Genomic DNA, 26332 nt, shown 5'->3' with positions numbered 1-26332 from the left:
TTCATAAGAACGTAAAAGGCGTTCGTATCGAATGCGTGCAGTGCGTTTCGAGGAATTCCAGCATACATTCTACAGATGCGCAGCACGCATTTGATATGAACGCACTCACGCTCTTTTAAAGGCCACGCCCCTTTTGGGTAGTACTTTTAGAAATAGGATTGCGTTCCAAAGAATCCCCGGCAGTCGGACCTCTTGCTGTTTTATACTCTTTGCTTTGCAGATTTAATCTCAAAAAGAAAGCTACAGTATCCAGTTAAAGCCCATCTATTCCAAGTGGTTAGTGGTATTTTGTAGATTAAAGCATGGAGTTCATTATATGTTTGGCATAGGATAGAGTAGAACACCTCCTTTGGGACACACCTACTGTATTCAGGGGACACCCCTATTGAGGTAACTTATTTCCCTGAAATGGGGAAAAAAATATGTTTTAACACTACGGCCAACCCCTATTAAGGGGACAGGTGTCACTTTCTGAGTGTGCCAAATGATCAATCAATACATCATAGTTTAACCCTTAAGGGAACACTTTTTTTTAAATTATTGTATCGCAACAATTACAGCAGTCTCAAAGTAATAATAAAAAAAATCATTCAACTTTAAATGTTGACATGTTTTGAGCAATAAACTTCACATCAAACTTTTAGTTGAGTGTACCCCTGCCCCCGCTTCCCCTAGTTTCGCCACTGTCTTAATTACAAGTTTAGCTTTCAATTGAAAAATTATAAGGAGGAACTCATACTGTCTTGCTGATTTAGGGTGATACATTCATTTCTATGACGATAGTAGTACGCAGAATACCTGAGGGAAAGGCGTTAAAAGTGTATAATAATGACAAAATTATTACTGTATCAAAGTTACTACTATCATCTTTTCTACTGAAGAAGGCACTTAGGTCTGTATACAATGTTCATTACCTTCATCCTTCTGCTCCATTAGGCCATTTGTTTCTTTTAACTCGCTAAATATTTTTGATATTGGCCTATAGCGTACAAAAAAATGTTGACATCTTTATGATTCAATTTAAGTCTAATCAATTGCCTCCGATCTTTAAATCATACTTCAAGAACTTAGTTCAGTCCACAACTACAACACTAGAAATAGAACTTTGTTTATGATTCTATAAATACTGTGAGTGGTCAAAGTGATATTTCTTTTCAAGAAGCTAAAGTTTGGAATGATTATTTATTTAGTTACTGTACTTACTTACTTACTTACTTAGTACTTACTTACCTAATATGAATACTTTAAATATAAATTACATTTGTAACTAGTTTCTTGCACTACGTGAATTACAGGTTCTTATTTTGTTGTTTTTATTCATTATTTATTTATTTATTTTATTTTCATTTTCTTTCTCTTAAAATTATTGTTCATATTGAATCTTGATGTATTATTTAAACACACTCTTATTTTCAGGACTCCACAATAAAAGCTTGCTTAAAGTGGGATACCTTTTTCACAATAATTTATTTCATTTCAACTTCTGTATATAATCAGTAATACTGTTTTGTGAAATAAATATTGCTGGATACTTAAAAAGAAGTAGGAAGTAAGTAAATCATGAATAAATCATAAACAGTCGTTTTAATTTCCTATTTCTCAAGCCCGTCTACTGGTACCTCATCCACCTGTGAAGGTAGTCAGTTGTTTGTACTTTCAATAGTTGAGGGCGCTAAACTTAGTACAATTCCACCAGCTGTCAAGAAGTCATTGCCCTGTCCTGTCGTTCGATAACGTCGCTATGACAGGCAGGTTGGCTAGAGTATAGCCTAGGTATTTAATGGTCGAAAATTGTTTGTAAAACGCCATAAAATGGCACAGGATGTCCAAAAACGAGATGCTATTCGGATACAAGTTATTGTAAGTATATTAATCAATTTAATTGTAATAATATTGTTCTGTTTTAGGTTCAGTTATAAATGTTCTTCGAACAAAATTATTTATGCGAGTCAAGTGAAAATAATGAATAATAAAAATATAACAAATAATATGATACACAACCCATTGTCTATATTAGAACAGCGTTGGTACCGTGTACAATAGTGTTTTGCTGCAGTGACATCTCGCTGCTGGCGACTCGCTGCTGCTGGCGATGAATCGCTGCTGGCGAATCGATCTGCGCATGTGTATAAAATGGTATTTATTTCCGAAAACAGTATGCCAGTCTACAACAAGTGTCGCCTAAATGTAATAATTAGCACGTTGAAATAGGCTAGTAAATGGGTTCGTAAATAATATTGGCCTCAAAATATTGTGGCTGAGACATGAGCCGATTAAACGTAGAAATAGGAAACCTAGAAATATAGTAAAAACGCTGAATAGTACTGCGGACGTTGGTACGACTAGGTTAGTCTACAAACGTCGTCTAAAGTAATTGATTTTACCCGGCAGAACGAAAGAAGGAAACTCCGCTTTTCAGTTGTCTTAGGCGCAGGTATTTTGACAGGTTAAAAATTTACAACACAATCAATATTTTATTTCAATTTCCACTGTGTAATCGTATGATATATAGTAAGCCCACAAATTTTTGTGCAGACTAACAAATGTATTTGAAATTGAACTTGATAAGTTGTGTACGAATGCCTTTTTTACAAATCAATAGACATGTTGACATTCCGCTCAGTGTTGTGCAACCAACAAGAAATAAGATAAGCTTTGAGGCTGATTTCCTGTATTTGTCCTGAGTGTAAAATATAGGTTGCTCAAAATTACAGGTATAACGTAATAACAGGCTCAGTACAGTGGAAGTCCTAATGGAATTTCATTGTTTTTGGATGCAAGACAATGTGATATTAGGCAGTGGCTATGGTTGCACTCAGTCTTATTCCTAATTCTGATTTATGATGATAAAATCCAAACCATACGTACAATATACAGGTACAGTTTAAGAATTTGTTAAGACCTGTGAAAATATAGCCACAGCCGCCGCCAGTTATTAATAAGTCTAAGGCCTAGTAATTATATATTTCCTTATATCGTACCATTAAATTTGCCACCGTCCACTTTTTCCTTTAAATTTTAATCCCCTTCTAGTTTCCTACAAATCAATCTGTTCCTGTTTTTTCCCCCTATAGTTCCTTTTTCGAGGCTGTTTAATGCATTTTGATGATTAAAATATATTTTACTTGAAAAGAACAGGTACGGTACCTTTTCCTGTGTCCTTGTATTTTAATTGTATATTGTGGCAGTGCCAAGCACCATAATGAAAGTAATGATAACAGAAGTTTTGTTAAAATTAGATGGACAAAACAGAATGGTTTTAAAAGATAATTTTATTTGGACTCATCATTATACTATACTATTTAATGCCATACAAACATTTAATGTAGGCTACAATCATTATTTAGAGCCTGTTTTATATTGACAGTTGTTATACCTGGTCCAGAATAGATATAAGTTTATATAATTATCCAATCGAAATGACATGACATGACATGAATGAAGTTTATCAGTAAAATATAGACTTTCACGTCAGTGTCGAAATGACAATGTAAAAATGATGCCTAATGGTGGAAGCCTCGTGGAATGGACGTAAGGTTTCAAACTCTATGTTTTGAGGTTTGTGTGCTTGAGACCAAGACGGGTTGCATTGCTATGTCTATGGGGCAAGACATTTTTGCCTTGCTAGTCATCCAGGAATTGGAGTAACCGGTGGAATGTGAATGATTCATCTAAAAAATTGGTTGTCAAGGATGAAGCTATCGAAAAAATGAGGTTGGCTGGTGATGTGTAATGTACAATTTTTGAAATCGTAAACACATTGGTATAACATGCGACAAAATATCAATTGCTGTCATGATGGGAGCCACTACTGACCTCTAATGATGAAAAATGTTGTATCCAGTAAATGTATCATAGTGCTAAATTTGATAATTTGGATAATACTCCAAAAGTAATGTATGAGGCTGCACAATTGTACAAGAATACTTCTGTATCCAATGGCGAGATAAAAGGCACCTTGAACTGTTTAGATATGTGCTCTACTGTATATATATTCATAAATAATTTTTTTAATTGCTTTAAAAAAGTGGACCACCTTATTTACACGTATAAAAAACTCTTTTCACATATTATAATTTGACCGTTATCTATTTATATACCTGTACTTGCAGTTTTTAAAACCATGCATGTTCGAAATTCTATCCCATCATGCTCTGAAAGCCAAATTGTTATGTAACAGTACATTGTTTGATACAGAGTCCAATTGGATTGGCACAATTTATTGAAATTCCATCTTTAACAAATGGTCAGCATTTACAATTTAACTTTTACCCCCCCCCCCTTGTAATAGTAAGGATATTTGTAGAGAGCCTTCCAAGTACTATAAAATCGTCTGAAATTATTCAGTCCACAAATGATATTGATCAAATCAAAATAACAAGCTGTTAATGTAATGAAGTAAAACGGCAGCCAAAAATGGCATTAAATAAACTGCGAACACGAATGGGAAGGAAAATGAGCTCTCCTGATATCACCATAACGTCTAAACAATTTTTGTATCATTTCAGAGATTCGGATACTAATTAATTACAGTGTAATAACTTGGAATATAAATTACAGTTGTAGGCAGTGTAGGCAGTGTAGGCCAACTCATATCACCTAAGCAATGAGTAATTACTGTGAAATAAACATGTGTTTTTGTTTGTTTTCTGAGAGGAGATACAGATCAGTAGTTCAGCTCAGTACAACCTTCTATAACTGCTTACGGTATACTATCATTTATTCCAGTCTTCATCAACATTTCCTGTTGCTTAATACCGATAATTTCAAGTTTATCTCTTGTTTCCATAAATAATATATACCTCAATGACTAAATATAATGCAAGCATTAATGTGAAGACGAATGTGAAGGAAAATGAGCTCTCCTGATATCGAGATGACGTCTAAACAGTTTTTTGTGTTATTTCAGAGATTCTGATACTAATTGATTTACAGTGTAATAACTTGGAATATAAATTACAGTTGTATTGTAGGCAGTGTAGGCCAACTCATATCACCTGAGCAATGAGTAATTACTGTGAAATAAGCATGTGTTTTTGTTTGTTTTCTGAGAGGAGATACAGATCAGTAGTTCAGCTCAGTACAACCTTCTATAACTGCTTACGGTATACTATCGTTTATTCCAGTCTTCATCAACATTTCCTGTTGCTTAATACCGATAATTTCAAGTTTATCTCTTGTTTCCATAAATAATATCCTCAATGACTATATAATGCAAGCATATTGTAGTTAACAGAGACATCCAGAAATAATTATAATTGATTATTCTTGTAATTAATTAATTTCAAATTATTTGGCACAATATATAAAGCATTTAGAAAAGGTAATTAGAAAGATAAATTAGCATAGTGATTTGAATGTGATGATTTACTTTATTGAATACCATGAATGGAAAAATAACTTTAATTATGAAAATGATTATTGTAGTAGTCATAATGATGATTTCAAATGTAAAATGATTATATTCTAGTATTCAATTATTAACATCATTATATTATTAGAAATATAAGTGTATTCATATTTAAACATTCATTCAGTAGTTGGTCAATTGGTACGACAATTGAAGTATAGTGGTTAAGACATGGCTGCTTATCTGGAGGTCATCGGTTTGATTCTTAAAACATTTGAGATTGTTTCAGTGTTCTCCCAATTAAACAATTTTTACTGGTAAATTCATTCATATAATGCCAGCTAAGTGCACGCAACATGAGGTATTGCCTCTTTTAAGTGGAGTTCAATGGCTTCAAAAAATAGTACATAATCATATCCTAGGCCTGGACTGGAATAATGTTCATTTATTGAAAGAAGGTCAGCCTAGGCTACTTAGGCCTAATAAGTGCTTTTAGTTCCTATGCATATAATGCAATAGGAACTCTTGTATTCACTTTTTTAGTTTTGTTGATCACTATTAAAGAGTCTGAGTGATTCAAGGAAAGAATTTGTATTAAAACTCCTTGGATACGTCCCTGTGAAAGTTAAAAACAATCTATAGTGATAAAAGTGTACTGTTGATGTATTAATTAGGCCTATGGGCCTTCATTTCCGCTGCCGCAGCATAACAGAGTATAAACAGTCTAAATATGTTTTCAAATTGAAATATTGTAGTATAAAATTTAGTCATATAACTTCACTATTATTCTACATAGGAATGTTGACACCTTCTAAGGTGGTTTAATATATTGTTGTCTTACAGTAGGCCATGCCAGCTCCCCCACCCCCGATATCGTTCCAAGCTGCTGTAAAATGAAAGTACTGCATACCTAGGCCTACAAAATTTAAAATTTTTTTTTTTTTTTTTCGATTGTTCTACTAACTATAATTTGCCTATCAGATAACATCCAATGTGGTCTAAAATCACTATTTTGGATTATAAAAACTTACTCCCCCTGGATTGTTCAAGTTAAACCGCCACACAAATTTGATCCAGTCTTATATTTTCTGATAAAGTCATGTATCATGCATAGGAAAGTTGACACCTGCAAGGCTGTGGTTTAATTCTACACACAATTTTTACTGGTTGGTCAATTATTTTTACTGGTAAAATTGACAGCTAAAATGGCTTTGGAGAAAAGAAGAAATTAGTGATTATAGTTGATTTAAAAAGCATAACTATATCATGCTTTAGTATTATCCTTATAAATTATCTATTGATATGCAGAATTAAATATAAAAAGCTTCCCAGTAATAAAACATCTACTGTATCCAGTACATCTGGGTTATTTGAACTTTTGACATGCCCTGTATTCTATCATCTCAATCTAAGGCAAAATGTTGGTTGTTAATTTGTATTATTCTATATTGATGTCTTTGGGCATACCACTACCACTCACCACTTCTAAATGTTACTGTTTTAAACTGGCATTATCATTGCCTCCACTTTTTTTTTGTTAATGTATGTTTTTATCTATTTGTGATTAAGTGAGACAGGTATTTATTTGGTTTTTCATAGTTACGAAAAAAAGGTTGGAAAAATTGGGTTGACCAGTTCCACCCTTAAACACTTTAACTTGTATCTCAATTCCAATCAAAGATATTATTACAAATAAATATATAGAATGAGCTTTACAGTACAGTAGTACAGTTATTATCCATAAGAATTTTAATGTTGATGTTTGTTCATGTGTATGTGTTGCTAAGTCAAAGTAAGTAGAAAGGAAAAGGTGTGAACAATTTGGAAATTCAATAATCAAAGCACATCCTTAGGAAATACATGTTGTGACTAAGAAAGTTTATTGGAAGTCATGCCATCTTATATTCTCTGTAGTCTAAACTATAGTAAGTTAATATTACGGGCCCAGTAGTATGCAACCATTTCACTTCAATGATTGAGAGTATGGGCCTTGTAAACCGTCAAGCTAATGACATAATTGTTAAACATGGGTCATGTGATTTTTAATCGTCCAACTCTGGTGGGGAGCTAATAAAGATACAGTAGGAGGATAAACCATAGCATCATTGTGCTGAATTGTATATGGACACCATTCTGTAGTTTGAGGTGCCCGTGCCTTACCGCTCGACCACTCGACTCGCTAATCAAGAAGTCCTTGTTAAAGCAAGACTTTTAAGTACTTTTTTTTTGCACACATACTGTAAGCAGGGGCGTACACTGGTTTCTTGGGGGGGGGGGAGTGTGAAAAATGAGAATGCAGAACTAAATTTCTATCCCAATGCTTTAATGGTCATATTTTACCGTTTATTATTTAAATCTACTTTTGCTGATAAGAGATGTAAATATACCGGTAATTATATAAACTTTTAATTCATCAGTAATGTAATCTCATTACGTGTGCTTTGAGTAATGCTTACATGGTAGCGCCACTGAACACTGTTTCTGGTGTGGATATTGGCACTTCACATTTGTTTGTTGATTGATTGATGAATTAAAAATTTCATACTCTGGCTTTGAACTTAATACTCAGCCGTTTACTTTTTTAATGTACTGTACTTTACTCAAGAATAACATTGTCAGCTAAATATTTATTATGCAGAGATATTGTGTAATATGTTAGACCAAATATTATTGTTTAAATTTTCTTATCATTTTCTTTCTTGATTAAGAGTTAGCTAGTGATTGTTAGTAAATAAATAGATGCAAGATCCAACCTCATTTAGGTATTTGCTGTTTTCTATTTTAATGATATGTGGCTTGACATGAATTTGAAGTCCTATGATTATGAAGTATCATGCACTGGTAAGCTGATCATTATGAGCCTTTTTTAACCATCAAACTACAGATACAGATACAGATTAATTTTATTGTCCAATAATTTGGAAATTACATTGCTCACTTGCTATATAATTAATTAATTAATTATCTTCTTGACAGCATCCCCTCCCCTCTCCGATGTAAATTCTGGTGATCAGCTGCCCTGTGAGCCATCAAAATCTGGCGAGGTGATCATGATGAGCTACATTTGATAATTTTTACTTACTTAATTTTTTGTTTGTTTAGGAGCCCTTGCCCCTGTCAAGCCAGGGCCCCGAGGTGTTTGCTCTGTCTGCCCCAGCCTCTTGGCGCCAAATTAAATGGTCTTGACTGACAAATAATTAAGCCATTGGGAAGCATGGATGTTTTTGAGAGGTTTTCCTTTTTGGTTTTTTGGCACAAGTTAAATATTATTCATATGTTTGCTAAAAATAACCTACGTCAGTTTGTGATTATTGACAGCAAGTAAACAAATCTAGTAAATTCAAGGGCAGCCATCCAACTTCAAGTTACCACTTCATTTTTTCTTTTATTTTTAATTGATAACCTGTCATTTTGAATATTCACTTAAAACATGAAGGTACTGTATATAAAGTTAGATTTAATTGATTTTATACCTTTATGCTCAAATTGACTACTTCTATACTATTCTTCATGTTTTGTTTTTTAAATCGTCAGGCCGGAAAAAAATGTAAAATAAAAATTTGTTTTCTCATTGAGCAAATAGCTTTGCCAAAAGCATCCAGATGGATTATTACATAAAATGTTATTGGTGAGTGTAAACAGTGTGGTAATGTGAGGGTTAAATGCTTTAAATTTATATGTATGTTATTTTTGGAGATTTCAAGGCAGCGGGCATGTGATAAAAGTTTAAAAAAACTTTTTCTGAAGTTCCCATTCTTTTGTGGCAATGGGTTTGCTAATTGGCCAAAATATAATTTAATTTTTATTTAAGATTCATTATTATTGGTTGGTGGCGGATTCGCTAAACAAGGTATTAAAAAAGTCTCGCCTTGCGTACCATGCCCTTCAAATTTGTTGCCGTGTATAGTAGCTCTCCAGGTGTTCCTTTCTTTGGACACTCTGAGAAGCCTCTACTTGAGCTACTTGTTACTCAGCATCTCCTTGAGTCAGGATATCTCACAAAGGCAGGTCTACTTCGCACACGTCCCCGAACAGTGACCCAATTAGCATTGTCCACTTAGTGAACTCCTAATCATATATATAGCTTTTTGGTTTCACCTTGCTTTCTTTTCACTGTTAAAATTAAAATGTTCCAACTTCTTCTTCCATGCAGATGTGTAACAAAATTATATTTTCACTTGTTTATATCTGCTACCATTATTCCTTGTGAACCATCAATGTGAACACCTCTTTATTCTGCCATTCTCAACATTATCAGTGACATGCAGATTATGTTATGATTTAGTGCCGGGGTTCTCAACTATATCATAACAGGGGCCAAAATTGTTCATTAAATAAATCTGAGGGGCCAGACGAGAGGTGTACTATAGAGCATAGCACCATCTGAGCGCTGCTGGAGAGAGGGTTTGGGAGGGTGTCCCTCTTCCTTGATTAGAATTTTGTTGCAAATAGTCAGCCACTAGACACTCTTACAGGGCATATTGACCTAAGAAAGCTCCATTGTCTTTAGTAATGAAAAAGTGTTATACAGTATATCACACAATGAGTTATTAGAATACAGTATTTCTTTGCTGTTTGCTACGATAGTTCTTGCGATTTAATTGATTAGTTCTTGCGATTTAATTGATTAAATCACAATTTATTATGCTAAATTTAAATTTGCCTAAGTCGAACTTATTTTCATGCCAAACTTGTGTTTTTTTAAATTAATTATTAACAATCTGTAAGTCAATTTTTCACTGGCATTTTGGATTTGACTTAGGCAAGTTCAACTGTATTTATTTACTGTAATTTTTTAAAATTATCAATTTGCTGTTATTACATAATTATATTACATTATCCTTGTTATTTATTTACTTTTCAGAAGAATTTTATGTGTTTTTGCGTTGTATAAAATAAAATGAAATGAAATGGAATTATATAGGCCTAGTCAGCAAAACAGAATGCAAAATTATTATTTAGGCCCAAGCCTAACGGAAAATATTATTTTTGGCTTGTTCTCGTGGCCCATAACACACACTCCAGTGGAGAACCCTTGATTTTGAGAGTTCCTTTAAGGGCCTGAATGAATACAATAAAGTACAGTTGTACAGTTAGTACTATTTGTTAATAGAATCAGCTAACTATCAGCTGACTACAGTGGCGGAGCCAGTGGAGGGGCTTAAGTTCACCCCACCAGACAGGCCAAGACCCCCCTATCGGGCAGAGCTCGTTCAGGGCAGTCGGACAAAAAAAGATATAAAAATATCACATGTCTGTCACAGTCTGAGAGTGTCATTTCTGGCCATCCAGATGTTCCTATTCTTAAAAAAATCTCATTTGGGAGGGGTAAACCCCCCCTCTCAAACCCCACCCCCAGCTCGAGCCTACGAGCTCCAGTCCTCCCTGTTGGACAGCTCAGCCCACCAGAAAATATATCCTGGAGCTGCCACTGGCTGACTATGGAAATAATTATAGTCAATTAGAATAACATTAATAAATAATTACATGTACCGGTATTGTATATCATTGCATGATAAATTTTTAATGGTTGGATGATCATTATACTCAACTGTGTTGAATGCAACAATAAATAATTAGACATAACCTCTGTGGTATGATATTCTATTAATGAGAATATGCAAATTAATTATGTATTCTTTCAGAAAAATAATCTCAGATTAATATAATACAGTATTGCATCTCTTTTTTATTTAAATAATTCATTTGATTATGTCGACTGATCCATATTCCAGCAGTACATCAGACCCAGAATGAATTAATTCTGTAGTCTTTCAGAAAAATAATCCCAGGTAATCGTTGATATAATACAGTACTGCATCTAATATTTATTTTAAAAATTCATTTGATTATGTTGACAGATCCATATTCTAGCTGTGCATCAAACCTAAAGTGATAGGAAGCTAATTTAGGTTCGAAGTATGATTAATCTCACCAAGCATTGCATCTCAATGTGTTCACTATGAACTATTTATATTTTATTATCATTTTTTTATCTGACTGTTTACTTATGACCTTCGCCTTTTGACGGTTTTTATCAATTTGTAGTTGGATGGTACAGTATGCTTAAGTTAAGTATTTGTGTAGTGTAAAGTAAAGAGAAAAGAGACCAAATTGTTTTGTTCAGGCTATTATTTTTATTATTATTATTATTATTATTATTATTATTATTATTATTATTATTATTATTATTATTAATCTAGAAATTGCCAATGAATCTAGTGTCAAAATATTATTTCTTCGGTAAAATGTTTTACGGATCATGGTTTTGCAGTTAGTTAATTTTTTGGAATACACTTTTGTAATTATATTTTGGTTTCTTTAGTCCATGTACGAGCAATTAAAAATTTTACATTTTCCCTTCATCAGCTTTATAAGCCCATCCTTGTAGATCATTCTTCCCCTGAAGACGGTTGCGTATACTAATCAAAATGTTGGGACATGACAATCCAACGTTTATTCTCAGAACCAAATACCATCAATTGAGATTTGTAGCATGCCACATGGTGTTCTGAAAGGTTATAATTAATTATCATTATTTAGCAAATTATTAATTTAATAAATATTATTTAGTTATAGTTAGAATTTAGACTAAGTGCAGCGTTTAGCGAAGCATGAGATTCCGGTTATTAGTCTTAATATATGGTTGTTGGAGGTTTAAATTGAACCTTATCTGTGAATTTGGCTTTTTACGAGTGTCCTTGGGCAAGGCACTTACAGTCTCTCCACCCAGGTGTAGAAAGCGGGTCTAGGAGTCCAACTACTTGTGCTTATTACTGCATATAGTGCATGTTCAATTGACAGGGAAAATTATTTTGACAAGTGTATAGGGATAGCACATACATAGATGGCTGAACGTAAATATTAAAAAGTAAATTATAAAAACAGTAGTGTGGAGCGTGGCTTTGTGTGGAGCAGAGACGTGGACACTACTGTACTAAAGGAGGATGTTAGATGGTTGGAAGCTTTCGAGATGTGGGTGTGGAGACGAATGCAAAAAGGTTTGTTGAACTGAAAGAAAGACAAATGAAGAGGTACTGAACAATATAGAAGAAAAGAGAGCATTAAAGTGAGTTAAGAAAGATGAATTGGATTGGTCATGTTTTAAGGGGAGAGAGTTTGTTGAAAGAAGTCATAGAGGGACGAATGGAAGGGAAAAGACCAAGAGGAAGAAAGAGTTTAGGGATGATAGACGGTTTAAAGGATAAGAGGCCTTATATGGAAAATGAAGGGAAGAGTGGAGGACAGATGCCAGTAGAGGAGTTGGCAGCCAAGGACCTGTAAACAGTGAATTAAAAAAAAAATTACAATTTAAAAAAAAATGAGATTAAGATTCAGATTCCGAAGAAAATAATACAGTATATTTCAACAAATTCCGTTTCTGTAGCCAAAAATATAAAAATTGAGATTCAAAATTTTAAACAATTATTAATTAAATTAAATATAATTTTATGTTTAAAAGAATTACTTTATTGTTTTCGTTACAATCATATAGGATAGTCCAGCCAATCAAGTTGTACACATCTAACATTCAAAATGGCAGTTTATAATAAATTTTAATTATAAATCATTTACAGTATAAGATGTTGCGTACACTTTACTTATTATCTAAACTGTATACATGAATAAATAGTGTATTATTAACTTGGCAATTTGAAGATGATCAAATTGCTCGAGAGAGATTTATAGGCGAAGCTGATGATAAAGGTAATGATATATGCAGTCTGGTAACGAGGTATACTGTATGCACGAAACACCTTTACTGCTGCTAGGAATTCAACCGTGCAACGAAAAATCTCAATGGACAATGACTCATCGAAAAGAAATCCATTTAAGAAAGCTGGAAAGGGAAGGCTAGCAAATCATCATTTAGGTGAAAACCTTTAATTTGTGTGAGACAATAGTTAAGCTGGTCGTCTGCCAGACAAAAGTGCGCAACATTCAGGAGTATCAGGCTACTGGTAACATATGGGTACGTTCTAGGTAAGAAATATTAATGTGGTACTATGTGTTTGTACACTTTTTTGATAATGACCGAGAATGCAAGGAGATGAGAATATTGCACCATGTTGATGTGACGTGTGGAGTGGTTAGACTAAAAGTGAGATCCTAGCCAGGGACTTGTAAGTATGCAGGTTTTATGGGGATATATTTCAGTTTTGATTTATATTGATATTGATGTTTTTCATGGTTAACAATGTAGTTTGATATATATTGCAGTATTGTAAGAAACTGATATGTCTTTAGCATAGAAAAATGTAAGGCCCTGCTTTTTTCATTTACTCTACAGTACATCGGGCAAACAATATCGTTTTTAGAATATATTTAATTAAAGTTTTTAACATACTTGTTGCCACGCCCATTTCCTATGTAGCACATTTACCAATATTTCTAGTCAGTCATTATTATTTAAGGTCATTTCTAATAAATTGGTGAAAAAATTCTGAGGTTAAACAAGTGAACATGTCCCTGGCATTGTACAAAATTTGTATTTTCTCTTCTGATGTTTTGCTGAATTATTTATAATTAATTATTAGTTTATGTATTTGAAAATATTTAGTTAATTTTAGAACAGTTTCCTGGGTTCAAATCCTGTAACTGCACACAATTGTTTTCTTGGACTATAAAAGTTTCTCCACTTTCCGTTCCTCGTAAAGAGTCTTAGATTATAAAGCGTCACAATAGTTCATGAGGGTTCCAGAATATCTGAAAACCTTCTAGATCAAGCTGGGTCACTTTACATAAATATGATTTTTAGAAGTTGACCAAATTTATGATAAATGGAAGTGGTGTGTAATTTTATGGTGTCTCAATCATCTATTTATGTATTTCATACTTAATCATCTTACATGATTACAGAGAACTACAGTAATTTAGTCAATGTTAATTATTTGAATTTTGCATAAAGCACAGTTATCCCTTCAATTAGGATGTGCATATTAAATGGTATATGGAAAATTTTATTTTAAATACATTAAAATAGACTATAATGCATTATTCATATACTACTTTATAGTTGTTAAGTCATAATTTGCATGAACGTATTGTGCTGTAATGGATATAAATCAATAAAATGTGAGAATTTCTGTTCCAGCTCTTAATTATTCATTACAAACATGAATTGTTTTGACAACAATTTTGATAATTTCTTGCCAATATTAAAAATGATTGAATAATACCATCAGAAAGAGTTGAGTCGATAATAAAATAGAAAAAAACAAAAAAACAAAACCAACCGATGTGTAAATAGGATTACCACTATACAGTCCAAGATGTGTATAAGAGACAATTTCTATGGATATGAATTCTGATATAAAGAGAGAAATGGAATATTAATAAGACAGATTAATATGGCAAAAATGAAATGTAAGAATAGATAGATAAGAAATAATTAAAGTAAAGAGTTAAATACTGTGGTATCCTACAAATACCTAATGGTATAAGGTAGCTTCTCTTTGTACTATGAAAAGTAGAGCAAGAAAATCAACAATAACTAATAGGAATTTACTAATTTGCATGTAATCTATATGCAAGCAAATATAGACTACACTGAATATTATCATATTTGTTACAACTTGGGTGGGAGGAGCCAAGTCCTAGACATAAATGTAAAATGAATACATGTACTGCTAATTAAGAATAAAATTAAACATATATTTTGACTATTGATGTAGAATTCACCTAAAAAAAGACAAAAGAGTACAGTACCATAGTACTACATAATGTAGTAGGCAAGACTTTTTTATAGCTTGTTCAGTGAACCTGCCGCCCCACCAATAATGATGATTTCGAATAAAAATAAAATCTTATTTTTTGACATTTAGTGTACCTGCCTTCACTAAAAAACATTAAATTTAAAAACAAATAAAACTTTTTCTTTATTTTTATAAAGTCTGCCAATGCATTGAAATCTCCAAAAATAAGATATGAATATTTTATTATATAAATTTAAAGAATTTAACCATCTCATTACTATACTCTTTACATTCAACTATAAAATTTTATATTTATTTTCTCCTCTATCTTGATGTTTATGGCAAAACCACTTGCTAAGTAAGAAAACAAAATTTTATTTTAATTTTTTTTCCCACCCTCTGGCAATCTGGCAATAAGCAAAACAAGGTATAAAAATGTCCTGTCTTATCCGTTAGTGTTACGCTGCATTCACATCGGATCCAAACCAAAATTTTGAACCGCTGAACACCAGCGTCCCTATTCTAACAAACTGATTCGATTTTCTGATCCGTTTGGTAGAGTTTCCAATCTAAAAATTCAGATACAGGTGAGAATGTACCTTTAGATTCTTTTAGCATTAATCTAGAGTATACTCAATAGGCATGTAGATCATCTTCCGTAAATAAACAGTGTACAGGCTTCAAATAATATAATTACAACGTACATAATTTACTTAGTCTACTAGAATTTCAATCAACTCTACCATTAACGTCAATGTATGTAGGTGGTGTAAATATTGCAGAATTATATTAATTGAAAAAGTAGGATTTTGTTTTAAAACAGTACACAGTAGATTTGTAAATCAGCGTACTTACATTCCCCACTTCACCATTTTTCTATTTTGAGAGGTTTATAATAATATTATTTAAATATATGCTGTGAATTTTGTAAGTTTTTATGTGAGAGTACTCTCCTGAAAATCAGCCATGCTGAGCGGGAATTCCTGTTTAAATATTAATAAAGAAAGATAGAAGGTTTGCATAGCGAATTAATAATATGTTAAATGCTTGCATTACACCACGTATTAAACAGTAGATAATTGTGAAAAGAACTGTCGTTTGTTGAGAGTGTCTTGATTGAGTTCATTTGTCATCAGGAGAATAATATATGCAGAGTTCAAACAGGGAAATACTTTTATGTTTGGAAAGTGAGAGCTTTATTTTAGTTATAGTATTTGATATTTTTATATATCAGTATTAAAATATTGTAATATTATTTTAATGTTGTTGTTATGTTGGTGCTATTATTTCTATTGTGATTTTAAATGAGCTATACTTCAGAATACCTAAAACAAACATTACAGTTACTTTGAATTCAAGTGAGTGGCCAAACAGTAACGCAGAGACACCCCTAACTATAGCCTTAATATCGGTGGTGGTTTGAGCCACCTCTCATCCAGGGTTCGGTTAGTAACCTAGTGTTCTCAGACTTAAAATGGAGGTCCAGCGTACCCATCTGGCTTGTATGAATAAATGAATAATTTATTGGCTCTCTCTTTCATAGCAGAGGAACACTCTCATGCAGGAGAGGTTCGACCATACAATAGAACAAAAGTTACAAGTAAAGATAAAATTCATAAAAAAAGAGACAATAGTAATGAAAAATAATGTAATTCTAAAGTTTAAAATCTAATAACTAAAAGGGAAAAAAAAGGAAAAAAAATGTAATAATTAAATAAAGTAAATAAAAATAGATAAATAAATAAAAACAAGCACATAATAATGTATGCACTTTAAAGAACCATTGCACCTTTCAGAAGAGTAGGGGGTTACCCCGATGTTTATTGTTCTTTTTAGCCCCTGTCGTGGATTGATGTGAACATGTACTTAATAGTATTATAGTAATAGGCTGCTCGTTACTGTGGCTAGGTAGTCACAGACCACATCCATACGCAATTCAGCACAATGATACTGCGAGTTATGGTTTATTCTCCTACTGTACCCAGCTACCATACCCTACCAGATAGTGAATTTAAATTTTATATTGAGTATAAAATAATGTTAACACTATAATGTTGTTGTAATCAAACCAAGTATAAAATTTAAGTAGAGGAAATGTGTTACTGCAAGCAGAACACACAAGGGATCAATTGGTAATCAATATTGGGAGTTATAAACCAAAAGTAAATACTACAGAAGCTGATCAAAAATATTAAGTAGCAATTTTTCACAATCATATTTGCATTATGAATGATTATATTGTATTAATGTATAATAGACAACACCCATGTTAGTTGTAGTGTGGGTTTGAAAACTGACATATGTAAAGGTGCCATACCTGTAGTTCAATTCAATTTCACATAATTTGAGTGTCTTAAAATGAACTGACATTGACAATACAGGAATCTTGTATATTGTAATTGTGGACAATTTTATATTGTTTATGATTGTAATATATTTATTTTATTATTATTCTATTTTTATTATTGTTGCTAACAATTTCAATTTCATATTATTTTTTGTGATTGATGTATGTATTTTATTAACTTACTCTTATTATGGTTGTTGCTGTCAGGGACGGCTGGGTGGTAGAGGTAAACCATACATTTTTGACTATGTATGCCCATACTGTACATAGTCATGAGGCATGTCTAATTTTTTCGTCACAAATGTAGATATACTGGACAGGGAGTTGTTTCTCACCATGAGAAAAACCCCTAGCTATTATAGGATTTGAACCCAACACCCTGAATTGGTAGGCAAGCAATCTTTCACATGACTCTACCACTTCATGTTTCCAAAATGTTTGCCGCATAACTATGATCATGTTTTCTTTTTTCCTTCTAGAAATGTGCGGGCCTGTACCAGCCAGAGTACAAGACGTTTAGTGTGGATCCAGAGATTACCAACTTTCCCATGTTACACAACCTATTGAGCCAAGCATTCCAGCTGCAAAAGTATGCACTGTTATTAAACATTATTTCTTCATTAAAACAAGAATACATACTCTACTATGGGCACGATCATAGGCTTTGGTATAATCTCAGCAAAACTGGATAATTAAATTAATTAATACGGTACTTATTTATGACAGACAATCAAAACTTTCCAGATTGTCAATCAAATATAGCTGACCAATCAGAATGGGGTCAGGAATATGTGCGTGTCCTACAAAAACTCATGTTGTCCCACAAAAATACAAGTTTACGTACGTTTACGCTATTTTTATTATTGCGAAAGGGTCCATTAAAACACAAACAGCCTCGAATTAAAACCTAAGATCTAGATTTAAGGTGGAAGATGCACTCCCTGTACTTATTACTCCACCATCATTATTACATATTAGAATTTTGTTTTATTTTTGTTAACAGTGAGTTTACAATTAGCTACCTGTCACGTGATGAGAAGGGTGTAGAGGTGTATCTGTCGCTGTTGTCGGATTGGGATTTGGATGCCGCTTTTCTCTCTGCATCTGATCCAGTTCTCAAGTTGAAGGTGGATGCAAGACCCTTTGAAGGACCAGGTGAGAACTAACTGGTACAATGTTGCAGGTGGTTAATGATCCAAATTATTACTGGTCCAGTAACTAAACAGTGGTGATCGGGGCCGATTGAAAAAATAAGTGGTGATTGGGGCCGAGGGAGCACTTGCATTTCAGCTCTGTGACATTAGATACTAATACAACATGGTTTGACATGAAGTAGTGAATTATACTTCCTGAGGTGTTGGATGATTGGAACTACCTCCCCGATGCAAAACAGAGGGAGGAATTCCCAATTATCCAAGTAGGGAAGTATAATTCACCGCTTCACCAAAATACAAATCATGCTTATTTTACTATACCCATAAATATTAAACAGCAAACCGTCTATCTACATTAGCCATTTTGATGTGTGATGGCAAACTACACAGTTTGAAGGCATTTCACATAGGCAAGTGTGCGGTAGTCAATTTTGGATAGTACTTTTTTCCCCATATACGCATAAATTTGGCACGTGCAGGGAAATATTACACAAATATTTACTTGAGGGGTATGGTTCAAATCATAGCCTGAGAAACTACCACACCACTTACTGGGTAGAATTGACCAATGGAATATTGTTATTACCAGATTGATTTTTATGAGGTATAGAAATAGATATTAAACAATATAACTTCTGGACATTTCAGACATATATTTACATCCATGGATCAGTGATAAATATCTCGATCATCATTTTTCCCGTCTAAAAAAAGGTATCATACTGTACCCCAGGGGTGTGTCATTCCGCGACCTATTGAAAAAAGGTCAATCTGCCCCTGTTCATGATTTGATTTGTGATCTTAATGGCTTAGTTTAAATGTCAGCATGCTGATGGTAAGCTTTAACATTATGGATTGTTCTCGAAGGAGCTGTATGTGTTCCATAGGGATTTGCTTCAATGATAAAGCTAATTATGTGAAGTTCATAGTGGCCTTGGCCTTAAGCTCTGCCTAGATTATCACATTTTCTTTGACAAAAAACTGTTGCCCATATATAGTCATGATGTGCCTATATATAGTTATGTGATGTCATGACTATAATTTAGGCAAATGTTGCATGTTTTTGTCAAATAAAGTTTGGTAGATGTATTGTCTGTCATGTGCTAAAATATATTCAATTCCATTATTTAATGGTATATTTAAGTAAAGATACTAGTGACATTTTAATGAGCAAAAAAAAATCTCTGGTAATAATGTTTAGCTGGTAATAAATTTAAGGATTTTTTTGTAGTAAAATCTCTGTAAATGAAAACTTGCTTTTCTTGGAAGCTAATTAACCTATTTGATCCTTTTAAATGAGCTATTCAAAATTTAAATTGGATTTTTAAGGCAGGCAGTACATCTTTAAGTGCTACTGTATATAATACTGGCAAGTTACTGTTATTGCCTGTTTTATTTAATAATGTAGTGTAGGAAAAAATAAACAAAATTTTGAATTAAAAAATCAGCCATGTCAACATTTTCAAAATAGTTCAGAAGAGCTCCCATGAAAAAAAAAGAATTATTTACCCTTATATTAATGTAACATGTAAAAATCCAACATTACAAGTCTACCTCTGATTGAAGACCACCTCCAATTTTTTATTTTAAGACACCTTTTCTGCAGGCCCTTTATTACCATACATATTTTTCTAATTAGAGAACAATCTTGATAAAGACATTGAAAAGCCTGGTCTCAAAGTGGTTTTTTGATTACAGAAAGACTTGTTTTTGTATTTATTGTTAATGTAACTGTAATTTGTGTTATGTTTCTTCATATAGGCCTCGATGACTGGGATGTTATAAGTATGAAAGATACCACTCATAGGCACCACCACGAACGCTCAATGTCAGTGCCATTCGTTGGAAACTTCATGGATTCAGTTGGCCGAACACTCAATCGTGTTCAAAAGATGTTCCAAGGGGAAAATAATGATGGCAAGGTGTACGAACTGCCGCTAAAACCATTAGATGACAAGGAATTTCTTACGTACTTGGATGAAGGTGGACGCCTTGTCAATAAGGAAGGACTTATGTTGCGAGTTTTCCAAGGTGGTGTTGAGCCATCATTGCGCAAGACAGTCTGGAGGCATCTTCTTAACATCTTCCCGCCAAGTATGTCTGGTGAAGAAAGGTGGGCATATTTAAAACGCAAGGATAAGGAATACCACGCTCTGAAAGATCGCTTGCTTAATAATCCACGGGAAGATTTTAAGAATGTAATGAACATGGTACGTAAAGATGTTCTTCGTACAGATCGATTGGAGAGTTTTTATTCCAGTGGGGCAGATGAGAATCCAAATGGAGTAAAGTTGTTTAATATTCTAACAACGTATGCATTGTCTCATCCTGATATCTCATACTGTCAAGGTATGAGCGATCTGGCGTCGCCGATCTTGTACGTCATGCAGGATGAGGCTCAAGCTTATCTATGCTTTGTAGGCTTAATGAAACGATTGCGTGGTAATTTCTTAATAGATGGAAAAACAATGTCTGTGAAATTCCTGCATCTCACAGAACTAATTAAAGTATCAGATCCTGAATTTTATAACTACTTACGTGAAGAAAATGCAGATGATTTGTATTTTTGCTATCGTTGGTTGCTTTTAGAATTGAAACGTGAATTTGCATTCCAAGATGTGTTCCGTATGCTGGAAGTCATGTGGAGTGCCGTTCCGCCAAATGATCCACCAGAAACGGGCATAGAATTATCAGGTCCGCCCTCAAATATGTCACCAACTCCATTCGCAACGGATAAAATGCGATTCAAGTTTGCCAGGGAACGTGCAAACTCAAAGAGAAGGAGTGGCAGTTTAAGCAGTGTCCGTACAGCATCTGTTGAAAATGACGATGGGCTTCGTATATCACAGAAGGACCTTGCCTCAACTCTAGATTTAGAGGTTTTTGAAAAAGAAGATGACAACAACCAAGGCAATTGTGACCCTAAAAAACTTCAAATGACATCAGGTTTTGAAACTTCTGATGAAACTACCAATGTTAACATTAACCAAGAAGAGGAAAAAACAGAGATTTTAGAAACAAACAGAAACCAAGAAAATATTCTGTCAGATGTGGAGATTTCAGACAGTGGAAAACCATGTGATAATGATGGTAAGACATCTTCATCATCTCCAAGACGATCCCTTCCAAAAATACCAGGTGATTCCAGCTCCTCAACCTCATCAGAAAAAAAGTCCAATTTATACATAAATTGCAATGCCACTACAAATTGGGAAACACAAGGAAACATTCCAGAAACATCAAGATTGTCTGCCCAATTGAGCAATGATGATTTGGAAGTTGATATGGTGACAACTACTGATGTACCCGAGATATCAGTGACATCAAGTGAAGAGATGTCAGTGACATCAAATGGAGAGATGTCAGTGACATCAAATGGAGAAAACTCAGTGACATCATCAGACTCTAATCAAGCATCATCTAATCAAGAAGATCATCGCAAGTTATCCTCACCCAAAACTGATGGTATACCATTAACTTCATCGAATGACAGTTCATCCAAAGTACCAACGTCATCCTCATCACCTTCTTTTCATAAAAGCAACTCCACATCATCAAAAGGTCATCCAACAAAACACCCATCCAATTCCAAAGTGCCATTCCTTTTAAGTAGTTTAGAGAAAAAGATAGCTGAGCTTACAATTACTTCAAAACCAACTAATCTTCCATTGAATTCTCAACCAACGGAGGGCAGCAAGTCCAATAAATCGTCACCCATGAGTCCTGTACGTAGGCCGTACCGTGGACTTCCAACTCCTAAAGATTTTGGAATGGGTAACCCATTCATGATGTTCTTATGTCTGACATTGTTGTTAGAACAACGAGAGTACATAATGGCTTTAAAAATGGACTACAATGATATGGCCATGTTGTTTGACCGCATGGTACGCAAACACGACCTCAACCGTATGCTGTGCAAAGCACGCGATTTATACATTGACTATTTGAAAGCGGAAATCAGTTTTGGATATTGGGAGGAAGGTCACGAAAGAGGAGTCACAAACGGGCAAGAGTCGCTAAGGAAGACCAGTAATGGTGAGGTTATGCTAGCCAGAATTTGATCATGCTGCCTCACTTCAAATACCATGTACAGTGTCTGTCATGTCTCAAAAAAGTATTTGTTTTGTCTCCATAAATATTAGTACCTGTGTAATTGTTATCAAACATGGAAAGAAGAATTTATGAAAGTGTAAAACACTAATCATATGTTGTTTCAACATATCTATACTATTATATAGAGGCTGTCTGTTTTTGATGTACTGTACTCTACCAGTATGAAACCAGTATTTTAGTTTTTTCCATGTGCGATTTACACATGGTGATTTATCTTGCATCCAAAATACAGTTGAAACAAAAAAAGCTTTTGCATGTGTACAAGATGTCCAGTTTGTGCCTGGAATAATGGTTATGTCATATTATCATTAAATCGATTCAGTCATTCCGTAATTAGGGACAAGTAATTTCGTTTTTAAAAAAATAAGACATTTCCAGACCGATACTAAGATTTCAAAGACAAGGTCACAAATCGTGCATGACTGAAATCTGAAGTTTGTGTATGTCTAATCGAAATATTAACATTCAAGCTATGGATCATTCCCTCTTCCCTCCCCTCCCCCTCCCCCTTCAAGTTGTTTATCACAGAAACTGTACTGGTGATAAGAAACTAATTATTGAATGTGCTAAAATTATTTAGAATTAAAAGAGCTAATTATTACATGTATATAATATATCAGTATTTCATTATATTATTTGACCAAATGGAAATGAATGCCTAAATTTATATATTCTTATTTGTTTAAACCAATTTAAATATATTTTATTCTTTGATTTTAGTCTTTCAGTGTGGTTCTTGCAAAATAAATGTGTAAAAAAACCAACAAGGATACAAAATATAAATTATAGTTGCAGATATATGACATATTGAGACTTTTAAATGTTATTTGTTCCATAATTCAATTTATTTGTTAGCCAGATATTGTAATTCATTTGTATAGGTAGTATTACATTTTATTTTTTATACATATTCCTCTGGTTGTATAATTCTTTTGCTTTTGTCATAGCCTAAGTAGTATAATTTATTTGTATCCATAGCTTTGTAGTATCATTAATTTGTATTTATAGCCAGGGTGGTATCATGCTTTTTTTGTCAAAGCTTAGGTAGGATCATTTTGTATCCATAGCCGAGGTAGTATCATTCAATTTTGTCATAGCCTAGGTAGTATAATTTATTTGTGGCATAGACAAGCCAAACCAGTCACTGGTCGCAAAAAAATTAAACAGTAAAATGAGAGCTATAAAATGGTAAAAGAATCATTTAAATTTGGCATTTCCTTATGAAGTTACAAGCATTCAAACATAGACCTTCAAAGTTTATGATTACGGGCTTTTCTCAGGCAGAAAACATCACCAAATTGTTAAAAATTGAGGAAAATAAGGTTAGTTTTAATAGTGCAATAAAATAGATTTCAAAAATGTTGACATTCCAGCATGTTGTGGCCATTATCTCTGAAACACGAATTGCGATGAGTGACTGGTTTGGCTTGTCTTTGCCACATTTTTGTTCATAGCTGAGGTATTAGTTATTTTTCAGTGTACTTTATCTAGGTACTGAGTTTTAAATCGCCAGACTATTAGATCTAAAAACTAGTGTGTGAATTGAATGGTCACAACCCTAAAGCTCTATCTAGACAGTAAAATTTTATTTGACAAAAAAACTGTTGTATGCCCATATATAGTCATGATGTGCCTATATTATGGTCATGATTTGATGTCATCAAGATAAGAGAAGATATTATTGTCCATCATAACATGTTAGAAATTCATGATCCATTTGGATTACAACATACAAAAACACATTAATTAAATTACATCAAATAAGTAAAAAAAAAAAATTGAATTGCACTAGAGATATAAAAATCTATGTTTTATCAAAAGGAAATTATTTCCTTATAATAAGCAATTATTACAAAGTAAAAAAAAAAATTGTAAGAATTGCATCAAGATATATACATTTAAAAAATTGCAATCATTCAAAGGAAATTGATTTTTTGCACTTAAATCTACCATTAATCAGTATCATCTCTCTCATCGCCATCGTCATTATATTATTATCGTTATGAAGATGATTGAAGTAACTCAATAGAAACGTCGAGACATTCTAAACAAACAACTGTTCTTTTCAGGACTATCTGCGTGATGTATCACAAGCATTAAATATAGTATTACTTCGCCATGCAAACCTTAAAACAATATTACAGCTAAACTTGCCTAAGTTCGAATAATTTCTAAGTCAAACTAATTTTATATGCCAAATTGTTACGTTTTCCATTAATAACAATCTGTCAGTCAAATTTTATTTAAGTCAAACAATATTTCAATGGCATTTTGGATTCAACTTAGGCAAGTTCAACTGCATTATTATGGTTACTGACCATATTTTGGCATGTCACATGTTTTGGTCAAATAAAATGTGAGAGTCTGGGCCAGGGCATTAGACTAAACGTGTAGCTTATTCCATATATTTGCTTTGTTTATTCCATTTTTTATCATAAACAGTACTTCATTAAATCCAGTGTACAATGTTGCAATACCTTATAAATGAATATCATTCTGAGGCTTAAGGAGTGCAGGGAGAAACACTACAGTTTAATATACATTTGTTTCTATAATTATATTAAGGTTTCACCAAATACAGAGGTCCCAATCCTATTAGTCAGCGCAGTGTTTCTCCTATGACAAGCAAGCAACAATATTCCACATTCTAACCCATCAAAACAATTTTTTTTTCTCCTTGTTTTTTCTTAAAGCATTACAACATTCTTCTACAAGATAACTTGTACCCGTCATGGATAAACAGTAGGACGGTATCACAACACTGACCGTGTTAACATTACTGGCACCGAACGTCGCGTGTCCGTTGGCTCTTGGTCCCCTGTTCAGTTCACATCGCTCATCTTGTGTTTCAGCTGGAGGGCTGAAATGCGAGTTACGGTAGTGTACCATTTTTTGGATGAGACGTTAAAGCCGTTGGTCCTGCGTGCATTATGACCCACGCAGTACACTTTTTGGAAAAGAGTAGGGGATTGTCTCCCAGTGTAGGCCTACTGCCCAATCACTACCAGAACGACCTCACTGGAAAGTCTTTTTCAGACTTTCGTGGTTATCCTTGCTGTACACACTTCATAAATCCAATCGAATCCAAAATGACCATATAATGTACTTGCTGTATACACTGAATAAATTGATGAAACTACATGCATAAAGAAATTGACATTTACATTATGTTAATGCATCATCAACATTAGGAGACTGGCAACTACCTATGATGCATGTCATTTCTTAAATGAGAATTTAATAGCTATCTGTTGTTATTTTAACATTTTATTTTATATTTTTGGATTGTATTTAACAAGAAATATGATGACAACATTGTTGAATTCTGTACAGGTATAAAATCAGTTTTATGTAGGATGCTTCGTCATTTCTTAAAAGAGAGAATCCAATAGCTATGTAGTGTTAATACAATATTTTTCCTTTTCTGTTCATAGATTGCATTTACTGAGAAGTATATTGAAAACATTGTTGAATTCTATAGAGATATTAAATCACTATATGTTCAATAATGTTAACAGAAATAACCATTTTTATAAAGTAAAAATATTTAAATTAATATACACTTTAAAATAATAATATAATATTTTACTTATTCTTTCATTATAAAGTTCATTTTTCTATACAAAATGTGTGCCACTGATTTTCAATATCATTATAGAAATTACCGGTAAAA

General features: G+C 33.2%; 1 protein-coding gene across 1 annotated transcript; it reads left to right on the top strand.

Moving 5' to 3' along the window:
- The first annotated feature begins 1702 nt into the window (after positions 1-1702).
- On the top strand, positions 1703-25133 carry LOC117102539 (TBC1 domain family member 25-like). Its single transcript, XM_033242820.1, has 4 exons — positions 1703-1860; positions 17872-17981; positions 18396-18547; positions 20308-25133. The coding sequence occupies exons 1-4, from the start codon at positions 1813-1815 to the stop codon at positions 22605-22607; spliced, it is 2610 nt and encodes an 869-aa protein (XP_033098711.1). The 5' UTR covers positions 1703-1812; the 3' UTR covers positions 22608-25133.
- The last annotated feature ends 1199 nt before the right edge of the window (positions 25134-26332 follow it).

This window comes from Anneissia japonica, unplaced genomic scaffold, assembly GCF_011630105.1.
Source record: "Anneissia japonica isolate Jap-2015-1 unplaced genomic scaffold, ASM1163010v1 scaffold1489_len2284818_cov182, whole genome shotgun sequence".
Classification (NCBI taxonomy): domain Eukaryota; kingdom Metazoa; phylum Echinodermata; class Crinoidea; order Comatulida; family Comatulidae; genus Anneissia; species Anneissia japonica.
Note: the sequence above shows the minus strand (reverse complement) of the source record. Positions and strands in the feature narration are given on the sequence as shown.

Bases quoted from the DNA above. Each gene is read 5' to 3' on its own strand.
- LOC117102539 (XM_033242820.1), top strand. From the start codon at position 1,813: ATGGCACAGGATGTCCAAAAACGAGATGCTATTCGGATACAAGTTATT. The intron at 17,982-18,395 runs GTATGCACTGTT...TTTTGTTAACAG, and splicing joins CAAGCATTCCAGCTGCAAAA to TGAGTTTACAATTAGCTACC. The intron at 18,548-20,307 runs GTGAGAACTAAC...TTCTTCATATAG, and splicing joins AAGACCCTTTGAAGGACCAG to GCCTCGATGACTGGGATGTT.